At 38.0% G+C, this 12,137-nt stretch overlaps 2 protein-coding genes and 1 long non-coding RNA gene across 3 annotated transcripts; 1 reads left to right on the forward strand and 2 right to left on the reverse strand.

The window, feature by feature from the left end:
- Positions 1-1,523: 1,523 nt before the first annotated feature.
- serpina10b (serpin peptidase inhibitor, clade A (alpha-1 antiproteinase, antitrypsin), member 10b) lies at positions 1,524-5,935 on the reverse strand. The gene is made up of 5 exons (XM_066667505.1): positions 5,888-5,935; positions 4,969-5,583; positions 4,609-4,882; positions 2,158-2,305; positions 1,524-2,003 (listed from the first exon to the last, which is right to left on the reverse strand). The coding sequence occupies exons 2-5, from the start codon at positions 5,564-5,566 to the stop codon at positions 1,812-1,814; spliced, it is 1,212 nt and encodes a 403-aa protein (XP_066523602.1). The 5' UTR covers positions 5,567-5,583; positions 5,888-5,935; the 3' UTR covers positions 1,524-1,811.
- LOC136694156 (uncharacterized) lies at positions 5,245-11,899 on the forward strand. Its single transcript, XR_010802149.1, has 4 exons — positions 5,245-5,385; positions 5,463-5,572; positions 5,671-5,737; positions 11,760-11,899. It is a non-coding gene; the product is annotated as an uncharacterized lncRNA (long non-coding RNA).
- atxn3 (ataxin 3) lies at positions 6,215-11,924 on the reverse strand. The gene is made up of 11 exons (XM_066667518.1): positions 11,833-11,924; positions 10,620-10,784; positions 10,488-10,532; positions 9,960-10,045; positions 9,794-9,860; positions 9,489-9,576; positions 9,258-9,393; positions 8,876-9,039; positions 8,202-8,361; positions 7,947-8,005; positions 6,215-7,828 (listed from the first exon to the last, which is right to left on the reverse strand). Exons 1-11 carry the CDS (start codon positions 11,854-11,856, stop codon positions 7,791-7,793), a joined length of 1,032 nt encoding a protein of 343 aa, XP_066523615.1. The 5' UTR covers positions 11,857-11,924; the 3' UTR covers positions 6,215-7,790.
- Between the last annotated feature and the right edge of the window lie 213 nt (positions 11,925-12,137).

Genomic DNA, 12,137 nt, shown 5'->3' on the forward strand with positions numbered 1-12,137 from the left:
TTAAAGAGCTGCACACATTCAAGAGACCAAAAAGACCAAATTCATTCATGCATTATCAAATGAATGAATGAATGAATGAATGAATTGCATTTATGAATGAATGAATTGCATTGCAAATCTGAAGTAATATGCTTGTTATGCACCCTCAAAGAAAGTTACAGGTGCATCTCAATAAATTAGAGTTTTATCAAAAAGTAAATGTATTTCAGTAATTCAATTCAATCGGTGCCTCTCATCTTCCTCTTGACAATACCCTACAGATAGTGATACTGTGGTTATTAAATCAAGTATTGGTCTGTCCTGGCAGTGTGGACAGGTGGCAAGTCCTGCTAGAAAATGAAATCCCCATCTCCATAAAGCTCATCAGCAGAGGGAAGCATGAATTGCCCTAAAATTTTCTGCACTGATTTTGGACTTGATATAACACAGTGGACCAACAACAGCAGATGACATGGCTCCCCAAATCATCACTGATTGTGGAAACTTCACAACAGACCTCAAGCAGCTTGGATTGTGTGCCTCTCCACTCTTCCTCCAGACTCTGGGACCTTGATTTTCAAATGAAATGCAAACTTTACTTTCATCTGAAAACAAGACTTTGGTCACTGAGCAACAGTACAGTGCTTTTTCTCCTGGGCCCAGGTAAGACACTTCTGGTGTTGTCTATGGGTAATGAGCGGCTTGACACAAGGAATGTGACAGCTGTGGCCCATGTCCTGGACACATCTCTGTGTGTGGTGGCTCTTGAAGCACAGACTCCAGCAGCAGTCCACTCCTTGTGAATCTCTCCCTAATTTTTGAATGGCCTTTTTCTCGACAAATATTTGAAGGCTGCTGTTATCCCTGTTGCTTTTGCACCTTTTTCTACCACACTTTTTCCTTCTACTCAACTTTCCATTAATATGATTGTATACAGCAAGATGGGGGTTTCAGTAATTGAATTACTGAAATAAATTAACTTTTTGATCATATTCTAATTTATTGAGATGCATACTTCATGATCACTGTACAACAGTACATTGAAATTGTAAATGAGAAAGACAGAGAGAGAGAGAGAGAGAGAGAGAGCAAGCTAGGCCAGTCATGGGGATATAACCAGAGATTTTCTGGTCCTAAGCTCGCTTTTCTAAGCATTAGGAGACAAATGCCATCATGAACATTCTGCTCTAATACCTAATACACTTTTTAAACCTTCAGGGAAGTGTTTCCCTGCTTCTGTTCAGAAAACCCTGGTATTACCACCAGAGTAGAGGAATCCTTGTTTTATACCAAAATATTTAGAGTGATTTTACATCTGAGCACTGAATTATGCTTGCATTTACAAAATATAGAACCTACTTTTGATATTAGAACTTGTCAGTTTTAAGTTTGACCAAGTAAAATTACTAGTAAATTAGTCGATTTCTTCCCATTATGTAAATATTTATCTAAAACTGATTTTATGTATTTATTTATTGTTATAAAAAAAATCTGCCTAAATTACATTTTTTTTCTCATAAATTTACTTTCCATGTATTATTACTTCATACGTACAAATATTTCCTTCTATTAAACTAAAATAAAATTATTTACCAGTGAAATTAAAGTGACATTGTAAATGAAAACTTGACTTAAAATCTAAATAATTTATCAACATTTTTCCTCAGCCAATTTCTCAAGATCCATTACATCATGTAATATGAGGCCACAATACAGTTGATGTATTTTACAGACATGCGTTTTAATGTGTAACCAGTGGTAACATAATGCAACATAGGTGTTTTAATTACTCAGACGGTTAACCCAGAATTAATCCAGTGCAGTCTGCTGGTTTAGTTCTTTGTGGGATCAATGACTCTGCCCATGAACAGTAAACTGTTGGTAGCTTCGTGGTAAATGAAAAAGAAGAAAGGCCTGTTAACATTGAATGTGTTTGGCAAGGAGTAACCTGTGATTGATACACTAGTAGCTGCAGCGGCTACAGTGCCTTTCTCGTCCACGTCAATCACAGCTTTGTGCAGCACCTGAAAACAAAATGAAAGTACGTGGATGTATTTCGTGTGTTTTCTTATTAGAAGACTGTATATATTGTATAGAGTTAAAGACTAATAATAACATATGGTAGCAATTTATATACTTTAAAGCACACTCTCAAATGGCCTCTATATAAACACTCACTTTTGAGACTTTCAGACCAGGTTCCTGGCTCATGCCTTTGAGGTTAGCACTATCCCTAAATAAATCGTGAATGCCCAAGGAGGACAGGATTTTGTGCATAGAGTATGACTGTTCCATTTTGAATTTGGGTAGATAGACTTCCAGTTTCCTAGGAATATGAAAAAGAATGAATGAGACATATATACATAAGCCATAACATTAAAAGCACCATAATATCTCTGACTTTACATCTAGAAGGTGGATCAACAAGGTAGGTGTGTCTAGGTTAGTGGACAGAGTGTTTAAATAGCTCTTTTCCTCATACATGGAAGAATTACAAAGGCTGGTTGGGCAGCACAGCTGTGTCTGATAAACTCGTACGAGCAGAACACACATCAACACATCACCACCACATCAGTGTCAATGCAGCACTGAGAATGAACTAACAGCCAAATCATATCTGCTCTGTGGTGGTCCTGACCATTGAAGAACTGGGTGAAATGGGACTAATGATCTTTGCAGAGAAACAGGTTGACTACTTTCTGTAATTGTACAATTACAAAGTGCTTCTGGCATCTTGGGTTCAAGACCCATCTGGGTGGAGTTTCCATGTTTTCCCTGTGTCTGCATGTGTTTCTTCCAAGAAATCAGGTTTACTCCCACAGTCCAAAAACATGCAGGTTAGATGAGTTGGCTTCTCTTATAACAGTCAGGGTGTGAGTGATTGAGTATTTGTGTGAATGAATGTGAGTGTGAGTGGAGGTGTGTATGCCCAGATATGGATTGGCACACAACCCTGTGTGAATCCCTAGTGTCTGATGCAGTCCACCAGGTGGACGGTTGTTCCTGGCTGAGATTACACTGTGTGCATTGGACTGCCGCTTCTCGCCAGTGTGTGTGTGTGGATTGAGTTTTGAAATGGAAAGTGTCCATAGGTATGAGTATGTGAGAGAATGTGTTAGTGGGTTTTGCCCTGCGAAGGACAGGCGCCCCCTCCAGGGTTTGTTACTGCCTTGCACCCAGTGATTCCGGGTAAGCTCCACCCACCACGACCCTGAATTGGATAAGCAGTTACAGACAATGAATGAATAAATGATCACTGGAGGGATACAATGGACAATGAATATGGATACAAGGTAGGTGTTCCTAATCCAGTATATGTAGTGTATTTAACATAAATAAAAAGTATATTTAAAAAAATAATAAATAAAGCACCAAGAAGGTGTTGTTGGAATCAAATTAAACTGTGTGTGTGAATGTAATAATAACATGTAAGTCAATAAAATATTAGTCTGAAAAGTTTATTTGGGAAACCTTTACAACAGAAAAAGGGCTCTAGTTTCCTCTTGGGTCACTGCGAGCCTGGATACAAGATGCCCACAGATGTTGTTGCTGGGCCTGTAGATCTTGTGCACTTGTAGACTGTTGAAGCTGGTAACACAGCTAGTCCATGTATGCTAGATTGTTGATAACTCTGGCGAGCAGGCAGGCCAAGGAAGAGCAATTAGACTGTGGCATTCTTGGGAAACCATTCCTGCTGGTGAGCATTATCCTATTGCCAGTTGGTAGTCCTGCTGCCATATGGCCGCATGATGTCCTGTACATATCATGTCCTATTTATCACCTACTACTAGGAGTGCCTGATTGTTGTATGTGATGGCTTCCAACTTCACCACACCAGCAGGGTGTAAGACAACGCAGGGTGTCATTCCACAACAAAGCCAGGACAGAAGCACTCACCACTTCCATACTTGAAACTGACCATTGTCGGGTACCAAACAGAACCTGGAATCATTGCCAGTTCCAGTCTGAAGCAGTCCAGGTTTCTCATTCACAACACCACTTCTCCCAGCACCTCCTAACAGCTTGGTCAAATGGGGCCAGTTCTTCTAAAGGAACCGTCCTGCTTATCTTGGATGCACCCCAAGACTGTCAACTGGGTAAAATATCTTCGACTGTGTCATAGAGCCATGTCTAGCAGGGAACAATCTCGCACCAAGAAGTATGCTACTCAGGTACTCTATAGACCAATCTCAGCACTGCAGTAACACTGATATGCTGGAGATGTTTTAGTGGGTGTTGTGCTGGTATAAGTGGACAAGATTTGTCCACTGATTTAAGACTAGAGGATGATCGACACAAACTGTGTAGCAACAGACGAGGTACTGTGTCTGACTTCACATCTACAATGTGGACCAACAAGGTAGGTGTGTCTAACAGAGAGGGCAGTAAGCGGACAGTGTTTAAAACTTCCAGCATCACTGATGTGGTGCATGATCCACCACCCAAACTATATCTGCTCTATGGAGGTCCTGACCATTGAAGCACAAGGTGAAAGGTGATTGAAAAATTATACAGAGAAACAGGTGGACTACAGTCTTTAATTGTAGAACTACACAGTGCTCCTGTATGGTCAGTGGAACTGAGAGAATGGACAGTGAATGCAGAATAGCTTTTTACATATTTACTTACGTTTTTTTCATATTCGTGATCCAGCTATGAAATCTCTTAGCGTTTATTTCATCATCTATGATGGTGTAGTCAACGTTGGCGTCAGGCAGGACAATGAGCATAGCTGCTCCACCCAAATAAGGCAGCCGTAATACCTTCACTTTCAGCTCATCATCGCTGGCAATGTAGAACTTATCCGTGCTGAACATCATGGGAACCTGGACAATGTTGTACTTGTCCACGTAAAAGCGACTATTTTCCGTGTTGTTTGGGTTAAAGGGTTTCTCCCAGGCACCTGGCGTTTAAAAAGGAATGAACATGAAGGGAGCAAGCCAAATAGAATGCCATGACTATGCCCAATATAAAGTGTTTATAACTCACCCTGAAAGAAAATGGTATTTATCAGCATCATTTGAGTCAGTGGTTCAATGGTAGTCACTATTTCCTTCACTTTTTCCCCAGTTTTCTTCTTCACGTGTTTATTTATTGTCCCCTTACTGATGTCGACTTTTCCAAAGTCCACATTCTCGATATCAGCTTCAAAATACTTCTTGATCTGATCGCTGAAGGCCTTCTCTATTTGGAAATGCAGGTCCACAAAGAGTGCTGTTCCCTGTTCCAGTTTCAAAGCACCGTCTTGAGTGATGTTCCCCTGGAGGTGTTGGAAGAGTTGTGGAATGAGCTCAGGCTGCTCAGTCTGCTCCAGTGTGTCCAGATTCAGGCCTGACAGGATCTGGCTGCGAGTCGAGTTCCTGGCTGCCAAAGTCAGTGTAGCGAATGCGGTGGAAACGCTTAGTGGTGAGAAGAAAATGTTATTATCATGGTAATTTGAAATCTTACGATAAAGGTTCATGGCAAAGTCTGTATTTTTAAAGGTCAGATCAGTGATGTTAGGAACTTGGGCTTCCTGAGTTTTGACAGCAGACATGAAGGATGAAATACAGATCAGAAGAAAGAACACCCTGGACTCCATCTTCATCTTTCTGTACGTTTGATCTGAAGAAATAGCCAAACATTTAAATCAGTACTTACTGCTGCCATTAGACTGATTGTAAGAGTTTAATTTACGTTTTGCTTTCATAGAAATCTTCCTGGGTCTAATGCATTTGAATAATGCAAAGCACTGAAGTCTCAACCTGGTAATTACTAGGTATGTTTGTCTTTTCAAATAAATAAACACCTCACCTTAAAAAACATAATAGGAAGCAATGATATGCAGAAAAATATATACATAGATGCAATATATTTACTATTTACAACAAATGTTTGATTATAGAGAGCTTTATGTTTTTTAACTTACCAAAAAAACCACCAGCTAAAGGGTTTGTTTCAGACTGCTTCTGTTCGTCTTGTTTGGAGAACCAAAGTACAAGTGTGCATTGAAGATTATCTATTAACAGTTGGGTGTTCCAATATGTGGGGTCTAGAAAGCAAGCTTAATCCAAAATTTTAAAAATATATTTTTTCAAATATGCATTTACTTTACATTTTTGCTATCAGTACAGACCTGATACAACTTAAAATATATTACAATAATTTTACAATGAACTTTCGTGCATTTTTTTTTTCTTTAAAGTGTCTTGGTGTTTCTCAATCAGAACGATCACATGAGACTGTCACAACATCCCCTAGTGCACAAGAGAAAAGTTTGTACTTATAAAAGTATCTAAACAAACTACGAAAAGGCAGACACAACATATGGGGAAATCATCCTTTAATAAAAAAGAATTTTTTTTTAATATATATCTACAAAGGTAAATTTCGGGAGCATAATGATCATGTAAATTCTACTGCGAAAACATTTGGAAGTAATATAACAATCTAAAACAAAAAGCCTCACATATTGCCTGCTTTAATGAATTATTAAACTTAAAACTAAGTGCATGAGTATAGACTGTTAGGAGGAAATTTAGTGAATTAAAAATATGGATGAAAAGCTTGCTGCTTCGTTCTCCATAGTAATATATATATTTACTATCAGAATATATCATACTTTTTTTTTCACTGCTTTAAAAACTCTTGAATTCTGCTTATATCAGTCATAAACAGATATTTCCAGCACTTGTAAATCCAGTGAGAGATACCTTTAAACACTTAAAGGAAAACTTAATTACTGCATTTGATGTACAGTGACTAAACAGGGTCTTAGTTGACTGAGTTGTCAATACATTATAATTTGTTATATTAAGGACACCAGTGGAGATCCCCCTTTAACAGATGTGTTTATAGAGCTCGGATTGTATACACAAACACACAGAGAGTAATGAAATTTGTTGAAAAGTTAACAGCAGTTATCGTTCCAATTGTACTGAGAGCTTTGAATCCACGCAGTCTAAATACTGCTTGCTGCTGTAGCCTCCATCCTTTTAAAGAGCCATGAAAATGTCTGATCTTGAAGGACAGAAATAGAGTAAGAAATCGAAAATACTTTTCATTAAGCTAATTTTTACTGCAAAACTAGACGGACATTAAAATCATTAAAATGTCATACTGGACCCTTATATCATTGAACCCACACCAAGGAAAAGGTAGTTTTGAGTTTCTTTAAGTCACTCTAGAGCATTACCCACACTATGACATAGGTACTGCATCAGAACTCACAAGGAAACGGTCCATCTTAAGGTTATGTCTGGCAAAGAAAGATAAAACAGGGTATAGTGTGCCCAATAATTGTTCCTTTCTTTCAGCCTAAAGAAAGGTTTCAGTTTCCTTTCTGTGCTCTCTTGGCTGACATGTTTGTGAAAGCAGCCTCTCTCCATGTATTAAGTCACCACAGCAGGCACACTTGTTCCATTCACAAACCTCCAAAAATGACAAACAGATCAGGATTATGAAAATTATATAAGCATTTTAAAAAGGCGCTGTGGTAAAAAGGCCATAAAAGACTTAAGCAAGAAAAATGAACTGGGCTACTGAGCCCTCCCATTTCCCACACTGCCATAAAAAGTAAAGCAGTGTTGCACACAACACCTCTTTAAACAGTAGATTATGGTACTTTTTTTTTAACATCAATGTCTATTTTATTAGCTCCATCCGTATAAGAGCGTTGAGTGGACCCACAGGGCTGTGCCTCGGTGGTAAACATCCTGTCCTGAATTCTGGTCCTTTCTGTTCAACACAAAGGCGGTTAAAGAGGTGGATTGGGCGGCTATTAATTGGTTCCTTTAGCGCTCTGGCTATATATCCCTATGGCCTCCATGTCCTCACTGGCTGCGTTTATCCCCAGTGTCCTGTTCTTCACCTGAGGAAGAAAAGAAAAGAAAGAAATACCAAGAGTGATTTCACAAATCTGGGATTATATTTCCCCCTTCATAAATATTACTACATAAACAGGAATGCCATTTATTCAAAGACCTTACCAACAACTTTTGCGTTCATCTGATGTGAGGAAGTGGACTCAGCCTGTTGTTGGGATTGCCTAGAGGGTGGTTCAAAACAAAGTAGCAGCTAAATTTTATGGCATGCACGAGAGTTGCTACAATACCACAATGACATGTTAGGCAGCTTGGCCATAAATATACCAGCCTTGCAAATTCCCAAAAGCAACAATTAAGAACCATAATGGTTTCCAATATTTGAAGCTTTGGTTTTTTTAGTTGTAAAATGTTACATGCCTGTCAAAGTAGGCCTGTCTCCTCCTACGGAGCTCTTCTGCTGTGAGGCTTTCACTTGGAGTGCTTTGTGCTAAACCCCCTGTAATTCTTCCTGAGGAACTTGAAGTTACGTTTACTTCAGCATCTTTTGTATCTATATGGCTGCTGCTTCCTGAGGCTCCTAGGGTGAAGGGGAAGATTTATATCGTCAATAAGTCTGCAAAATATAATAAAACTCATCAGAATTTAGTCAAACTGTGTGTAGTAATCTCGAAGGAAGGGTCACTCAAACCAAGACATGCTGCTCCAAATTCTTATTGAGTCTGGTGAGGAATCAATAAAAATATTAATGAACTACACAAATTTCATAAAGAGAAATCACAGTAGAGATGCCACTGACTTACTTCATTACTCCACAAGTAAAAATGGTGAAAAGTCAGTCCATGGTGTAGTGGACAAAGTGCCAATACACTTGAGAATTAAGGAAGAAAACTGAGAAATGGTAAAGGCAATGTGATAATAGATAATGGTTTTGTAAAACCACGGTTGAAGATCAATGCATAGGTTTAGATTAAAAATATTTAGTGAACATGGATTTTAAGCTGTTCCAGGACTGTAATCCACTTTCTGGTTAGAAAATTGAAGTCGAAGCTTAATTGCCATAAGTGCACAAGCCTATGTCCACTTCATCATACCCTGCATACTGAGCTGTATGGCTCTGCGAAGGTCAGCCTCTTCATCCTCCACTTCCATATCCTGTCTGCTTAGAGCCAAAGCCTTTCGAAGCTCCTCCTCGTCCTCATCCAGCACACCCTCTTCCATACCGTGCCTTGTCTCTAATGCATGCTGCACTGAGGTTCTGAAGACAAAATGAGGACACTAAATTAGGGTGCAAGGTCAAACTTCCTTGCCATTAAAACTGGTACAAATTACTAAAATTACTGTAGTTTCACATCTAATAAAGAAGTCCAGCAATACTTTAGCATAAAAAGTCGGATTCAATCCAGTACTAAAATTTCTAACAATGAACAATTAAAATATATACAAGTCATTCCTTGATTATACAATTCTATACACCTTTGTCCACTACTTGTCTGAGCCTCATCCTCTCCAATAAGTTTTGGTCGATGCTGCTGCTCCACCCTCATGATTCGCAAAATCTGGTCTGCTTCACATTCAGGCAAGTTACCTCTGACCACAAAAATGGAATACCCTAAATACAAGAAAGGAACACATAATAAGTGTCATACATAATATATACGGACACTGAAGCAGTAAATTAAAAATACTAGTCAAAAGAGGGCTAACCTTCTTGTTGTAATTGTGCAAGGAAAAGTGCCAGGTATGTATCTGATATCAGCTCTGGTCCCGTTAAAAGTGAATTCAAATTAAACCACTACAAAGAATGACAAGACTGTATGAAAATTCATGTACAAATTATTTAGGTAAATTATTTAGTTATTTACTACAATGCATTTACTTTATAGTTGCACAGTGGTTATTATTAAAGCAGTCATTTATGTCATTTTTGGAATTGCACTTGTATAACATATAGTCTGACTAAAAAGAAATGCTGTAAAATTAAAACAAAATGAAATATTCAGATGACATACCTGTTGCCCCAGTTTTCGGACTGTAAACCAGTGCTCTTTGTAGTTACATATGAAGGCTTTTTCATTTCTGAAACCACAGACAACATATTAATGAATATATGTTAAAAGGCAGAACATCTGGAATATAAAAGACTTACAAGACTAAAAAAAACATACTCGGACTTACACTGGCTCTATCATAAGTCGCTGGTATTCTCGGCTGTTAAAAAGGATCAGCTCCAAACCCCACACTCCTAAAGCGTTACTAATAACCTGCCATGATAAATTTAAAGCTGTCATGAAGGCAGTTATTTTTTGACAATTCAAATACTATTTCTAAATGTAAAATGCTTTTCTGTGTGTTCTCATACAAAATTTCCAATGCAAAACTGTGATACCCAATCGATCCAGGTGAGGGCAGTGTTAGATCATATTATCTGCCAAAGGCCTCTATAAAATTAATATCTTAATGTGGAAGAAAAATCTAGGATTTATTTAACACAAATCTACAGCCATGCTTCTATACATCCGATATCGCATATTTGTTTTCTCTGACAACGAGACCTTAAAAACTTTAACTGACATAAATGCTTTAACCGCCATATCATTAAAGCTACGTTTCACAAACACAAAATGCAGTGACTGATGTATAAACTACTCTCTTAGAATACTTATTAATATACTGTCAATCAATGTATATTATAAAATATCTCACTTGAATGGAAAAGAACCCACTGTCATCCATGTTTCCAGAGGGTTGCTAAAATAAAATAATAAGTAGATGAGCCAAAAATAATAATAATAATAATAATTTAAACCACTTAGGTACTCCAACACTTCTGCTCACCTGTAAAAATGTTCTGTACTCCTCACTCAGTTCACCTCCCTCAGCCATCCGTATTCGCTCTTCCTCATCCAGCTGCTGTGCAATGGATGACAAGTCGACTGGAGTGAAATATTCTCCCTGTAGTAGGTTATTCAGGCAGTGCTGGGCACATAAAGAGCCCTCTTGCTGTAAGAAAATAAAAGGAAATATTTGCTCAATTGACACTGACTGCTAAAGAGGCAACAACTGCTGACACTGGTGAGCACACACATGGCGGGTATCATCTCCAAACTTTTTCATTACAAGTATAAGGCTGCACAATATTCTATGTCCAACATGACAAATACCAACCATGGGTTAAAAAGAAGGTGTGTTCCAGCTCTTGGAGTGTACTGTTCAGACAGCATTCTAAAGTTAAGTATAACCGAATGCAGGAAGGGTAGCGTTAATGTAACTATGGCCTCTGACAGAGAAAGAAGAACATAACATATTGTAATATTAGAGGAAATGTGCCTTTTATTGTGTTCTACGTGCATGTAACGAAACTGCAAATAATGCCATGTAATAACACAAAGTTTGCAAAATATAACATGTTACTTACAAACTTCAGTTAATGATAACCAAGCTGACACTTCATGATATATAAAAGGTGAATTTTAAAGAAAAAACATTGATGTGAAGTAGATTACTGAAAGTTACATGTCTAGTGCTAAATGTCAAATGCCATATAACAGCACAGTTGTCAGTGTCAGCTAATAAACCTTAAGCAAGATTTGTTCCGACATGTGTTAACACATTCTTAAACTGTAAAGCATATTTTCTCATACTGCTGAAAAAACACACTTGATACAATTAATTGCACTCAATCGTAGAATTATCCTTTAATATTGAGGCTAGCTGTTTAAAACACAGGAACACATGAAGCTCAGCTCCTGCGCCCATATTGATCGTGATATTTTCTCTAAAACAGACCGAACAACGGAGCATTAAACTTGTAAAATTAGCAGCCCCAACACTTCGCCATAACTCGCTAAAACACCGACGAGCTCCTGTGTTGTTGTCAGTTAGCCAGTTAGCTTAGCGAGTGAGCTAGACAACCCAGAGAAGAGCTGCAGACTCAGTTAAACTCGCGTTAATCATACAACTCTCTCCCTTTTACAGGACCACAGCTCTCACTGCACCAAACCATTCCGAAATATACCGACACAACACAGCAAACAGCGGCAGAACTCACTTTTTCGTGGAAGATAGACTCCATGTTTGAATTGACTGTGAAGCATCATAGCTACCAGCCAACTTTGACCTTCCGCGTGACATCATCATCATCATCATCATCATCAGATCAGAGAGAGAGAGAGAGAGAGAGAGAGAGTTTATTACAAATGTTGCTACTAATTTCCTTCTATTTTCCTATTAGCACATTTAAATAATAAATAAAATACTTTAACTTTTTATATTGTTTACATTTTGTTTATATTACATTAATATTATTATTATTATTATTATTATTAGCTAGCTATATCACATTTTAAATTCACA

The sequence above is a fragment of the Hoplias malabaricus genome, chromosome 1 (genome assembly GCF_029633855.1).
Source record: "Hoplias malabaricus isolate fHopMal1 chromosome 1, fHopMal1.hap1, whole genome shotgun sequence".
Taxonomy (NCBI): Eukaryota; Metazoa; Chordata; class Actinopteri; order Characiformes; family Erythrinidae; genus Hoplias; species Hoplias malabaricus.